This window comes from Bos taurus, chromosome 17 (genome assembly GCF_002263795.3).
Source record: "Bos taurus isolate L1 Dominette 01449 registration number 42190680 breed Hereford chromosome 17, ARS-UCD2.0, whole genome shotgun sequence".
Lineage (NCBI taxonomy): Eukaryota > Metazoa > Chordata > Mammalia > Artiodactyla > Bovidae > Bos > Bos taurus.
Genome location: NC_037344.1, coordinates 40,151,179 through 40,165,128, shown reverse-complemented (window position 1 = coordinate 40,165,128; position 13,950 = coordinate 40,151,179). Strand labels below are relative to the sequence as shown.

The 13,950-nt window shown below is 46.1% G+C and overlaps 1 protein-coding gene across 10 annotated transcripts in view; it reads left to right on the top strand.

Moving 5' to 3' along the window:
• FNIP2 (folliculin interacting protein 2) overlaps window positions 1–13,950 on the top strand; it is a 126,790-nt gene that overhangs the window by 70,796 nt on the left and 42,044 nt on the right. For 7 of the 10 annotated variants that reach the window (XM_024977606.2, XM_059876283.1, XM_024977607.2 and 4 more), the window contains 3 exons: window positions 681–781; window positions 946–1,035; window positions 2,958–3,029. In XM_024977606.2, the coding sequence (XP_024833374.1) occupies window positions 681–781; window positions 946–1,035; window positions 2,958–3,029 (263 nt within the window). The other 3 variants (XM_002694423.6, XM_024977608.2, XM_024977616.2) reach the window with 2 other exon arrangements.

The following is a 13,950-nucleotide window of genomic DNA, read 5'->3' as shown; positions in this document are numbered from 1 at the left end:
GTGATCCCAAAGACTGTAGCCCATTAGGCTCATCTGTCCATAGAATTCTCCAGGCAGGAATACTGGAGTGGGTTGCCATTCCCTTCTCCAGGGTATCTTCCCAACCCAGGGATAGAACCTGGGTTTTCTTCATTGCAGACAGATTCTTTACCATCTGAGCCACCAGGGAAGCCCTCTCACATGTTTATTTATGAGTAATTCTAACTTTTTAGAAGTTGTGCAATCAGACTCCTATAAAAATCATAATTTCCGTTATATGGTCCTCCTGAAAAAGGTTGCCAAATTTCTCATGGATGTTAACTAAGAGTTAAAATGAATTTCATTTTGAAGGTTTATGTAAAATTACCCTTGAAATAAGTAGCATTAGCCTTGGTCTTAGTCACCAAAACAAGATTTTAGAGTTTCTTATTCCCCCTTATATAATGTGAAATTGTATATTTGGATTGTAAATGTTTGGAATGTGTCATTTAGTTTTAAAGGTTTAACTACCTCCCAGAACCTTTCTTGTCTTCCAACAAATTCCCCTGAAGATTAATTCCCTCCAGTAGATGCGAGACTTTATTAATTTATAAAGAAAAATCTGACCAACTGGTGGATTGTCTTGTACCTGAGAGTCTGTTAGCAAACAGCTGTATTCATCTCTTGATGTTTCTCTCCCTTCCATCCCCTTCTGGACTTAGCTTGCAAGACAGCTTCGAATACATCAACCAAGATCCTAACCTGGGGAAACTGAACACAAATCAGAATAACCTGGGTCCCTGTCGGACCGGAAGTAACCTAGGTAAACTCCGCCGCGTAGTTGGGTCTTGCTTTCTGGGCGCCCCCCCGCTGCGGGTGTGCGTTTTGCTTTCTTTGAGTTTGCGGTGTTGTTTTGTTCTGGCAGTATCTTTAATCTGTGTTTATTCTGTGTGTGCCTTGTCCGCCCCCGTGTCGTCTCCGCCGCAGGTGCGCTGCAGGGATGCGGCGGCAAGCTGCCCCCAGGGGCGGCCGAGGGAGGACCTCTCCGGCTCAGCCGCAGCGCCTCTTTCTTTGCAGGTTTGTGTGGAATGCTGCGCACGGTGTGACCCGCACACACTAATAAATCCTGGGCAGGTTCTTGGAAACAAATCCTGTTTGGCACCTCTCTAGAAATCCAAGGGGCTCTTGAGATAATTAGTTCCAAATGCTGCCAAGTTCCCCATGTTCTGAAACTTCCACCCGTGAACCCCTATTGTAAAGTCTCTGTAATACCCCAGCGTAAGCTGATTTTGATCCAAAATGAGCCCTTCGTATTTCTAAGAGGATAATATCTTCTGATCTTCTTCAGCCTCTTCTGCTGCTGTGAACTGTCTCTCTTTACTGTGGCATCTTCAGTCCATTTTTCACCTGCATCCTTAGCTGCACAGTCTTTTCAAAAGTCACTCTAACAACAGCATGGAAGACCAACCTCACTCATTTTCTCTCTGTCTCTGTGGCAAGAGAGAGAGCTCAAGTGCATTTTCCAGCTTCTTTACAGGTGTAATTGTCTGCATCTCTCTGGGAGGTACACTCTGAGCAGAGCCTGGTCTTCTAGCTGAGGCTGTCTGCTATCTGTGTAGGCTGGCATGATTAACAAGTGTGGAAGTCTTCACTGCTAACTTGAAAGGTTGTGTTTATGGCAAATGGTATGCTTCATTCCATTTTTCTTTGTAGCCTAAAATATGCTAGGCCCCCTAGTTAACTGACAGACACTCTCCTACCTACTTCAAAATGAGGATAACATGTTTGTTTATACACTCTCCTTAAAATTGCAAAAATAAACATGCTTCACAAAATAGCTGGCAAATATAACACTCAGGCAGGGCAACCTTGTGCACTATAAAGCTAACTGTAGCCACATGTCAGCTACCTTCTAGCTCAATAAGGAAATAGTTAAGACTGATCTGAAGCTTTCCTAGAAGTCTGTAATCCTTGATAGAGTGTTTTCTTTTTTTGTTAGTTTTTTTTGGAGTTTTGTTGTCTTACAGTGTAGTGCTAGTTTCTACTGTACAGCGAAGTGAAACAGCTTGACGTATACATGTATCACCTCTTTTCTGGATTCCCTTCCCATTTAGGTCACCACAGAGCACTGAGTAGAGTTCCTTGTGTATACATAGGTTCTCATTAGTTATCTATTTTACTGCTGATACTATGTATAAAATAGAGTGTTTTCTAAGCAAGTCTACAATAATTCTGAATCTCGGTATATATGGAAAAGAGGTGGAGAAAAAATTGTTGAAAATAAATACGTGTTTTCTATCTACCAAGAGAATGGGTTATAAAACAGAAACATTTTTCAAATTTATGAAATGGTTTTCACGTAGTTCTCTAGGTGGCCTATAGTTGTTACTAAAACTGATTATAAAGCATTTTGAAATTTCTTAATATTTTGAAGTACATTCTAATATATTGAAAATACTTAAATACTATTTAAAATCTACTAATGAGGAAAATGCCTCAAAGTATCCACTGCAGGATGCAGTTCATTGTATCAAGTGCCCACGTAGTTTATGATTCAGTTAGAGGTGAGTATGGGATAAGTGTCTGTGCTGCCGTAGGACAGGCACCTGATCCTGCCTCCCCCACCTGCCCTGCTCCTCTCCCCTCTTTTCTCCCCCCCACTCTCCTCCCCTCTCTTTTCTGCCCCCTCTCCTTCCCTCCACCTCCCCTTCTTTTCTCCTGCTCCCCCCGCCCCCCACCTCCTCTCTGCTCTTCCCCCCCTCTTCCTCATCCCACCCCTTCCTCACCCTTTCTTCTACCGCCCCCCTCCCCCCTACTGTCCCCTCCCCCATCTCTTCCTCACCCCTCTCCTCTTCCTCCCCCATCTCTGTCTTTGCTGCACTGAATTCTGCTTTCTCGTTCCTCTCTATGTACACTTACGCTGGTCCTCACTAGCCATCATAAAAATGAGTGCAGTTGATTTGAACAGTCCACTGACCAGGTTTCCTTGCCTCCCACAGCACACAGCACCCCGGTTGATATGCCGAGCAGAGGACAGAACGAAGACAGGGACAGCGGCATCGCCCGGTCAGGTACGTGCATGTCTCCTCTTGTTTGGCATCGCCCTTGGGGTGAGCACTCTGAGCTCTGGGCCTTCAGGGGTAGTGTCCAGGCATGATGTGCACCAGGATGAGCCCTGGCAGTGAACGCGCACTGAGAAGTGTCCCTCTAAAAAGAGAGATGCCTCCTTGAGCCAGTGGTCCTTGCTTGCTGAGTGCTGAGGGTCAGATCAGGGGAGGGACAGTGTCCGTGGGTGTCACTCTGACCATGAGCGTGGCAGGGCTGCCTGCTGACCCATTCACTCCTTCTGTCCTGGAGACATACTGCTCTAGATTTTATCTTCTGTGCCTTTTCTTATGATGTCAGGCTGTTACTGACCAGAGTGTTTGGCCTCCTTAATCAGTAGAAATTGACAAGAGACCAGACACAGAATTCAAACAAGGCTTTATTGGGCCCCCACTGCAGCAGGGGTAGCGAGAACAAGTAACAGGTGCCCTAGCTTGCTCCCGGCGGAGAAGGCAATGGCACCCCACTTCAGTACTTTTGCCAGGAAAATCCCATGGACAGAGGAGCCTGGTAGGCTGCAGTCCATGGGGTTGCTAGGAGTCAGACATAACTGAGTGACTTCACTTTCACTTTTCACTTTCTTGCATTGGAGAAGGAAATGGCAACCCACTCCAGTGTTCTTGCCTGGAGAATCCCAGGGACAGGGGAGCCTGGTGAGCTGCCGTCTATGGGGTCGCACAGAGTCCGACACGACTGAAGCAACTTAGCAGCAGCAGCAGCAGCAGCAGCTTGCCCCCGGAGAGGAGAGGGGAGTGAGCTGAGCTGGTTCCTTACACGGGGTGCGCGTAGGAGTGCGTCCAGGGATCAGGCTGGAGGGGTGGCGTAGGTGGTCGGCCCACCCCTAGGTGGTGGTGTGTGCAGAGGGCATGCACAGTACCCTGCTTTTACTCCCAACACTCTGCTTTTGTTCCTGGATCTTCAGAAGTTGTAGTTAGAGTCTTTGGTTTTTTTGTGTCTTTAACTTGCCCCAGCTGCACATGCATGCAGTTATTTTTAGTCCCTTCTAGTTTCTTGGTATCTGCTGAGACATTTGTCCAGGCCCACACACTACAGCAAAGGGTCCTGGGTCGCAGCCTGTCTCAAAGCCTTAAACTTTCTCAAGACTGCTTTTAAGATCTCTTGGTTTCTGCTCTTATACCTGATTCTGCTTTTGACTTTGATTTGTGGTTCAGATCAGAGATAGATTCATTGCAGTGAAAGAAGGGTGGTGAGCGAATGATGTGGAATTGGAGGGTTCGGGGGTGTGTGGGCTGTGCCTGCTGCAGGCTTGGGGCACCTACTGCAGCCGGTTGGCCCTCACCTCATTGTGCTGAGCCTGGGCTGGGCTTGCTGCCTTAAGTCATTTCTGTTTCCCTCCAGTCCCTTCCATGTGGTACCTAGCCCTTCACCCTGCTCGGCATATAGCTCTGCTCCCAAGTTGTTAAGTGAAATGGAGTTTGTGACAGAGTCCACCTGTTTGGTTAATATATGTCACGTGATGAAAAGTACACAACATTCTGTGTATGATTGGTTTCAGTGAGTTGATTGACTTTGGGTTTCCTGATCCCGTCTTAGGTAAACTTGGTCAGAGGTGTAAGTGCCATTAGTTGGACCTGTGTTGTTTTCATTTGTAGCAGTTTTTACACAAATGTAAAACCTGGGATATGCCGCTTATGGCGTGGTAAGAGGATCATCTGACTTTGTGTTCCGTGGTGCTTGGGATGATCTCCATCTGTACGGGGTGTGGTCAGCATCCACGCTGCAGGAGGGCCTTTGAGTCACACCCATCCATCAGCCACTGGAGGCTGAGAGTGTGCGGTGTGATGGTCTTAGTGTCCCAGAGCCCAGCCCCTGGAGCCTCTCCAGTCAGGCTTGGCTGGGGCTGGCTCTGTCTTGGTCAAGTCTCCAGGAATAAAGAAGCAGGAACCACAGTAGAAGCAAGGCCATGCTCCAAACCAGTTGCTGCCTTAGCAGCTCATAGAATTTGGTGTGTTTGTCTTTATGTGGTGAACACCCAGGTGGCACTAGTGGTAAAGAACCCACCTGCCAGTGCAGGAGATGTCAGCGACACGGGTTCGATCCCTGGATCAGGAAGATTCCCTGGAGGAGGGCATGGCAACCCGCTCTAGTATTCTTGCCTGGAGAACCCCATGGACAGAGAAGCGTGGGCAGTCCATAGTGTTGCAAAGAGTCGGACACAACTGAAGTGACTTAACACGTTTGCATGCACACCTTTGTGTAGTGAACACTCTTTATCCAAAGATGACTAGTATTTGACCGAGTCCCACTCTGAGCCCTGAGATCACAAGGTTCCCACTCTGAGCCCTGAGATCACAAGGTTCCCACTGTAACTTTCTCTTATGTGTCTGTTTCTGCTCCTTCTTGTTCCAGAAAAGACTAGAGAGACTGGGGGGAGCTGGTGCCAACAGAAAGTTGGCACCTTAGGCGGAAGTTTGGGTGTTCCTGGGTAGCTTCTCGGTTTATCGTGTGTTTGGTATGAAGGTTCACGTTGTGCACATCAGAATCCCCATAGGTTTGGTAGTTCTCTGACTCTAAATCACGCCTTAGATGAGTCTTTTTTGGCCTCCGAGAAGCAGGAACGTTGAGAGGCTGAGTGTGCATTGAAGTGAAAGGTCCATAGCAGCCGCATCTGGGTGTTTTCTCGGGAGGAGGAGGCAGATGTGAATCTGGTGCAAATGTGAACTCTGACTTCCCTGGTGGCTCAGCTCGTGAACGAGGCACCTCTCCTTTGAGGCTCCCAGCGTCCTGTTGCAGGGATGGCAGACGTGGGGCTGCATGGGGCCCCGATGGGCCTTCTGCTTCCCTTCCTCCTGGGAGCCGCTTCAAAGTCATTGGGTGCTCCCGGGGCAGGTCTCCCTCCACTGAGGCCTCTTGTGCTCCCCAGGCCTCTGCTCCTCACCACCCATGCTGTGTGGGACCAAGTGCTCATCCTGAAGCAGAGCAGGGACTCCCAGAGTTTGACTTGAATCAGCAAGAGAAGACGTAAAAAATTAATGACATTGTTTATTCTCTTTTTCCTATAATTTGTAACTTCCTGTCTTACTGGTTGAGAGATGGGGAAAATATTTTTTAATAGATTTTTATTTTTTAGAACAGTTGTAGATTTGCAGAGCAGTTGAGATGATAGTAGGGAGCATCTGTGTACCTTGCACAAGCCTCCCTGTTAGTAACATCTTGGTTAATAAGATGGCGTGTTTATTAACAGTTGTCGTGTCCGCTTGGCTCCACTCTCCTCTGGGAGTTTCTCAGACTTTGTTTTGGTGACCTTGATGGTTTCAAGAACTAGCAGTCAGGTATTGCATAGAATGCCAGTTGTTAGAATTTGTTTGATGTTTCTCACGTGACTAGCCTGGGGTTCTGGGTTTTAGGAAGAAATAAAACAGAGGTAAAATGTCTTTTTTTTCTTTTTAAATGTCATTTAAAAAAAAATTTTTTTTTGGCTGTGCCGGCAGTTAGTTGCGGCACTCAGGATCTTTGATCTATGTTGCTTTGTGTTCCGTGTATATCCGTGGCTCTGTACATACTGCTGTCTGTGGTACCTGTGCCTGTGTTCAGTTAAACGTGTGAGTCGGTGCTGGTTTCTCTGTTACCCATTATCCATGAGCATGGGGACCATCCCACCCTCCCCACCTGGCTTATCCGCAGACAGCGAGACACCCAGCTTCCCTGCCTGCCCTGCATTTAGGTGACGGATTCATTGCAGTCCACACACACCGACGTCTGAGAGCTTAACCTGCCCTCCTTGGGAAACGCCTTTTTACACTAGAGTGCAGTGCTTGTGTGCAGCTTCTCTGACCTTGATGTCCACTCATGTCTAAGGTTCCCAAGGCCAACACCTTGGGAACGTGGGGAATATCTGCAGCTGCACAGGCAGCAGAAGCTCCGAGATCACAGCTGACACTGGCTCATCCTCATGATGAACTGGCTTTCTATAGGCTGCCCCAAACTCTGAACATCACACACCACACCTGAAGAAAAGAGGCCTCTTTTTTTTTTTTTTCTTTTTAAATCATCCTCTATAGAGAGGAACCTGATCTGGAATGAGGGGTCTGAGAGGACTAGGTACAGTTCCCCGGCGGAAGGTCACCAGGAGTCTGTGCACCCCCTGCAGGCCGATGTCACAGGAGGAGCGGGTCTGCACACGAACCACACACTCGTTGTGCGCAGTGTGCCCTGGGAGCGCAAAGCGCCATCTGGGTTTCACCTCCGGGAGGGTCCCCTGTTGTTAAAGAACTCACTCATTCTGCTGGTTTCCACAGTTGGGCCATCTAGGCACAGTTGAGCTTAAGAGGAGGGCTTGGAAGGATAGCGCTGATTCGGGCTCGACTGTCTATTCTGCAGCTGGGGCGGAGCTCAGCTTCCTCAGTTCTTTGTGCTTCTCATATTTCAGGCCAGACCCTTGGTGTGCTCCCAGAATAGATGTTTCTCTTCACAAATCTGTCAGTTCTTTCACATTACCTCTTTCCTTTCTAGACTTGTATTCATCTATACCTGTTTAAGAAAAATTAGAATCAACAAGTAATGCACACTGCAGGCAAAACTACAAGAGATCTAAGAATATTTCTGAGAAAAGATATGTGCTACTGTCAAGGAGAAATTTTAAAATCGTTGTTAGAGGAATGCATATATATTATCTGGAGAGAGAGATCGAGTTCCACAAATAAATATGTAAAGTCAGTGTAATTTCAATTAAAATCCCTTGTGAAGTTGGGCAAAATCACTTTTATTTGTGTGGAAGAACAAAGGACCAACCTCTACAAATCCTTTGTAGATTCGTTCTTAGAGTTCAGACTATGGCTACAAAGACATGGGTAAGTTACATAACTTGGCGTATAAATGTAGAGAGTGAGTAGGTCACCAGGGCTAGGCTAGAATTTATATCCTAGATGAGGGATTAAAATGTAAGGTATTTTTGGTCGAATATTTTTCATGCTAAAGAGAAATTAGCTATGAAGCCAAGAAAGGACAGCAGCAAACTTAAAAGCTCATGACTAAGTGAAAGAAGGCAGTCACGAAAGGCTGATGTGATGGTGTGCTATTGTAAGAATCACCGTGTGACATCGTGGAAATGACAAAGCGATGGAGACAGGAAAGAGATGGTGGTTGTCAGGGCTTAGGTGGGGGTAGATGGGGGGAGGACAGTGAACCTATGCTGTGTGGTGCTGTAGTGGTGGGCGCGTGTCATGATCTGTCCAGACAGCGTGGGATATGTACCCAGGAGTGAACCCCCGTGAAGCTCTGGACTCTGGGTGGTCAGTCACAGCAGACATGCCCTCTGGTGGGGATGCTGCTCTTGGGGAAGGCTGTGCATGTGAGCACCTGTGCATACTCTGCACCTGCCACTCCCGTTTTGTGGTGAACCTGAAACTGCTCTAAAAATGCAGTCTGTTTTTCTTTTCTTTTTCTTTCTTTTTTCGGCCACACTGTATGGCGTGTGGGAATTTAGATCCCTGACCAGGGATGGCATCCATGTTCCCTGCAGTGAACCTCTGGACCACTAGGGAAGTCCCCTGAAGTCTGTTTTTAAAAATTGGTATGTTTTGAAATCTTGATGAGAAGAACATTGTCTTTTCATTCAGGGGGTTTTAAAGAAATTTTATTAAAACTGAAAAGTTATCTGTGGTGCTTTTGAGGACTGTATGTAGTCTTAAAGTAATTCTATGGTTTGGGAGCTAAATGTGTTTTAATCAGAATTTGATTTGCCAATTAACTTGTTTGGTTTATTAAAAAAGACGTCTTCCTATCAGACAATAATTGACCTTTTAAGTACTTCAACTCTTCTGTGATTAGAAACACAACTGCTGAACTTTAAAGAACTTTATATTTTTCAAGTGTTTAATAAGCAGAAACTCTTAAGAGAAGTACTGTTAGTGTTACAGTCAACAAAAGCTGTTGTCGTGTACTGTTTTAGTTGTAGTACCCTCTGTATCAAACTGAGAGAAAGGGTTCAGGCTCAGAGCCACACTGCTACCATCACCGTCACCACCATCACCACCTCCAACATCACCACCATCATCACCGCCACCACCACCATCATCACCACCACCGCCGCTGCCACCATCACCACCACCACCGCTGCCATCATCACCACCATCACCTCCACCACCATCACCATTACCACCACCACCATCATCACTTCCACCATCAAAGTGAAAGTGTTAGTCACTAAGTCGTGTCTGACTCTTTTTGACCCCATGGGCTATAGCCTACCAGGCTCCTCTGTCCATGGGTTTCTCCAGGCAAAAATACTGGAGTGGATTGCCATTCCTTTCTCCAGGGGATCTGCCTGACCCAGGAATCGAACCTGCATCTGCTACGTTGCAGGCAGATTCTTTACCATCTGAGCCACTAGGCTTCCCTGTCAAACATAAAAAAGACTTAAAATGAAGAGGTGGGGAGAAAATCCTTATGCTCTCTATACAGTTTTGACCATAGGAAGCTTTTTAACAAATTCAGGTTTTGAACTCTCTAGAAATTTTTTTTCTAATGTTTTGGGTCTGCTGTGCTTGTTGATTGAGACAGACATCATGAAGCAACTTTTCTTGAGAATCTTATGCACCAGACGTTTTTGTTGGATGTGAGGAGAGATCAGTAATCAAGTAGACATGTAGTTTATATTCAATAGAGAAGACACAGAGAAAGACAATAAAATGTAGGCAGGCTTCAGTCACCACCAGAGTGCTTGCTCAAGGAATGCCTCTACTGGAAGCTGAAGTCTCAGTTGACTCAAGCACCTTGCTAACTTGCTTGGTGAAGACCAGAGCAGAGAACATGTTAGACTTTGGGGGCTGCTGGGGCAGAGCCCAGGGTTGGGAACAGGCTTTGCAAGTTTGTGTGTGGGCAGCATAAAGACTGCTATGTACTGGGAACAGAGGGAGGCTGGACGCAGTGAGGGGAGAGTCTGCAAGCTGAGCTTGAAGAGAAAATAGAGGTCTGGTCACATTAGCCTGTTGTAGGACTGGAAAAGGTCAGTTTTCATTGCGATCCCAAAGAAAGGCAATGCCAAAGAATGCTCAAACTATCGCACACTTGCACTCATCTCACACGCTAGTAAAGTAGTGCTCAAAATTCTCCAAGCCAGGCTTCAGCAATATGTGAACCGTGAACTTCCAGATGTTCAAGCTGGTTTTAGAAAAGGCAGAGAAACAAGAGATCAAATTGCCAGCATCCACTGGACCATTGAAAAAGCAGGAGAGTTCCAGAAAAACATCTATTTCTGCTTTATTGACTATGCCAAAGCCTTTGACTGTGTGGATCACAATAAACTGTGGAAAATTCTGAAAGAGATGGGAATACCAGACCACCTGACCTGCCTCTTGAGAAATCTGTATGCAGGTCAGGAAGCAACAGTTAGAACTGGACATGGAACAACAGACTGGTTCCAAATAGGAAAAGGAGTACGTCAAGGCTGTATATTGTCACCCTGCTTATTTAACTTCTATGCAGAGTACATCATGAGAAACGCTGGACTGGAAGAAGCACAAGCTGAATTCAAGATTGCCGGGAGAAATATCAATAACCTCAGATATGCAGATGACCCCACCCTTATAGCAGAAAGTAAAGAAGAACTAAAGAGCCTCTTGATGAAAGTGAAAGAGGAGAATGAAAAAGGCTTAAAACTCAACATTCAGAAAACGAAGATCATGGCATCCGGTCCCATCACTTCATGGCAAATAGATGGGGAAACAGTGGAAACAGTGGCTGACTTTATTTTTCCAGTCTCCAAAATCACTGCAGATGGTGATTGCAGGCATGAAATTAAAAGACGCTTACTCCTTGGAAGGAAAGTTATGACTAACCTAGACAGCATATTAAAAAGCAGAGACATTACTTTGCCGTCTACTCAAAGCTATGGTTTTTCCAGTGGTCATGTATGGATGTGAGAGTTGGACCATAAAGAAAGCTGAGCGCCCAAGAATTGATGCTTTTGAACTGTGGTTTTGGAGAAAAGTCCAAGACTCCCTTGGACTGCAAGAAGACCAAAGCAGTCAATCTAAAAGGAAAGTAGCCCTGAATATTTATTGGAAGGACTGATGCTGAAGCTGAAACTCCAACACTTTGGCCACCTGATGCGAAGAGCTGACTCATTGGAAAAGTCCCTGATGTGGGGAAAGATTGAGGGCAGGAGGAGAAGGGGATGACAGAGGATGAGATGGTTGGATGGCATCACCGACTCAATGGACATGGGTTTGGGTGGACTCCGGGAGTTGGTGATAGACAGGGAGGCCTGGCGTGCTACGGTTCATGGGGTCGCAAAGAGTTGGACACGACTGAGCAACTGAACTGAACTGAGTTTTGGCACGAGTGTGTCCATAAACAAAGACACCTCATCTGTTCTGTCCAAGCTGTGCAAGAGATGGAGGACTTGGGGCTTCTGCGGGTTCCTCCGCCCAGGTGTCTCCTGCCAGTGAGGGCTATCTGGCAAGTCCAAACCTGCACTCTAGACCCAGATGTTTGCTGCAGTCCTGCCTCTGCACTGTCCCAGGTGTGCTGTCAGGTTGGAGAGCACATGACTCCATTTTGCAGCAGCATCAACCAGCCAAACTCACAGTTCTTCCCATTGGAGGAATCGTAGCAGCTTCTGAGTGTTTGAGTTTGCATTTCCTTTTCCAATGTTGAGTTTGCCCCTGTGGACTCACCACATTCTGGTTGTGTTTTGTAATTCCTTGGGGATTTTTGCTTGCTGCTGCTTTTCCCATGAAGAGTAAGCTCCCCTAGGGCAGAGACCCAGCTACTGAGTCACGCTGACTGCTCCATCCCCAGTAGCCTGAATCCTGCCTGACATATAGGAGATGTTCAGTGGATCCTTGAATGGTGGGGGGAACATGCTCCCCATATATACGAGGAGGAGTACATACAGATTTTTAAAAGAGACACACTCAGATGATCTAGTCATTTTCCTGGGGAACATCTGATAACGCCCTTTCCATGACTGGCTCTTGCTGGGTTTTAGGTTTAGTTGAGATGTACCATTTTCACAAGGGTGTTCTTGGACCACTGACTGGAGAATAAACCTTTGTCCTGGTTTCGTAAAGAAAATCATGTGAACTTAGCACTCTCTGTTATCATCTTGTTTATTTACTCCATGCATGCAGGCTTGTTAAGGACAGAGCTTGTTAAGAACTTTCTGTGCTGTAACTTTCTGCCTCAGGCCCAGGTAGTGCCAGGAACTTAGTAGGTGCTCAGTCAAAGTTGAGCAAATGGAATTAAGAGTTTCAGGGTGTTGTCACTTTGAATCCAGATTTTGTCAGATCATCAATACAGTAAGCTCTCCAAATAGCAGACGTATTTCCAGATAAAGCTGAATCCTTATCTTGAACAAAACAGGTCAAGAAGAGCCAGCAGTTGACATTTTTAAGCCTATAGATGTATTCTTTTTTCTTATCGCTAATTTCTGTAGGAATACATAGACACTTATTTAAGAGCCCTCCTCTGTCAGGGGGGTGGGGATGCAAGCATAAATTGTTTTCTTATTCATGTGCAAAACTCCAAAAATCTTTGCAGTCTGTGTGCATTAGCATTTGTGCTAATTATAAAAGTATTCTAAAAAGAAGAGCGATACTAAAAATACTAAGAAGTGTCAGACATAGCACTTTTAAAGCTGAAGCTGAGGCTGTGAATAATTTAACTGAAAGTCGCACGTTTTACAACCGAGGCACCAACTTGTGGAGCTGACAGGAAGCATGGTGTGGGCTGGGACATATCCTATGGAACTCCTGTGCAGAAGCTCTTTGGTGTCCTGGAGATGCCAGGCCCACAGTGAAGTGAGTGAACTAGCCGGGGAAGCCCACTCTGCCCTGGGGATGGGGACAAGCGCCTCAGCAGCATCCAGGCTGCACTCCCTTGTAGACCATGGCCCAGCCCATAGCCACACGTACTAAATGGGGATTGAATCCATCCTTTTCTCATGAAAATGGCAATAGGCTACAAGGTAAAATGAGGCCTGTTCTTGTGTCTGAGAGTTGTCGCTGTATCATTTGCTAAAACGTATGATTGACTACGGGCTTCCCAGGTGGCATTAGTGGTAAAGACTCCGCCTGCCGATGCAGGAGACCCAGGAGATGCAGGTTTGATCCCTGGGTTGGAAAGATCCCCTGGAGGAGGGCATGGCAACTCACTCCAGTATTCTTGCCTGGAGAATCCCATGGACAGAGGAGCCTGGTGGGCTGCAGTCCATGGGGTCGCACAGAGTCGGATATGACTGAAACAATGCAGCATGCACGCATGATTGACTACATACACTACAGTACTTTTGCATAAAAGTCCTCCTATGTGATATCAGAATGCATTTTTAAAATACTTATTTTATTTATTTGGCTGTGTTGGTAATTGTGGCACTCGAGATTTTTTTTTTTTAAGTTGTGGCACATGGAATCATGAGTTGCAGCATGTGAACTCTTAGTTGTGGCCTGTAGAATCTAGTTCCCTGACCAGGGATTGAATCTGGGCCCTCTGCATTGGGAACACAGAGTCTTAGCCACTGGGCCACCAGGGAAGCCCCCAGAATATTTTTCAGGAAATGTTGGAGAACGCTCAGCCAGCCTTTAGCTTATGTTTTTATCACAATTATTATTCCGCATTCTATAGTACGGATAAAGGGAACATCCTCCTTGGTTTTTTTATTTTAATTTTTTGCTTTTCTTTTTCATGTCTCTATTACAAGTTCTCAGTTCGTTTCACAATTAACTATTCAGAAGTAATGACCTTTTAGTAGTACTCTGAAATGTCTTACCTGGCCCACCTTTTCTAAGAATTGTCAGAGAGTGAGTAGGTAACATTTACTGTATGGGCACTGGCTGAGTGTTTTACATGTATTGATTTGTTTAATCCTCACAGGAACTGTGTGAAATAGGTCAGTGGTTTTTAAAGCTTTCTTTTGTCTGCCAC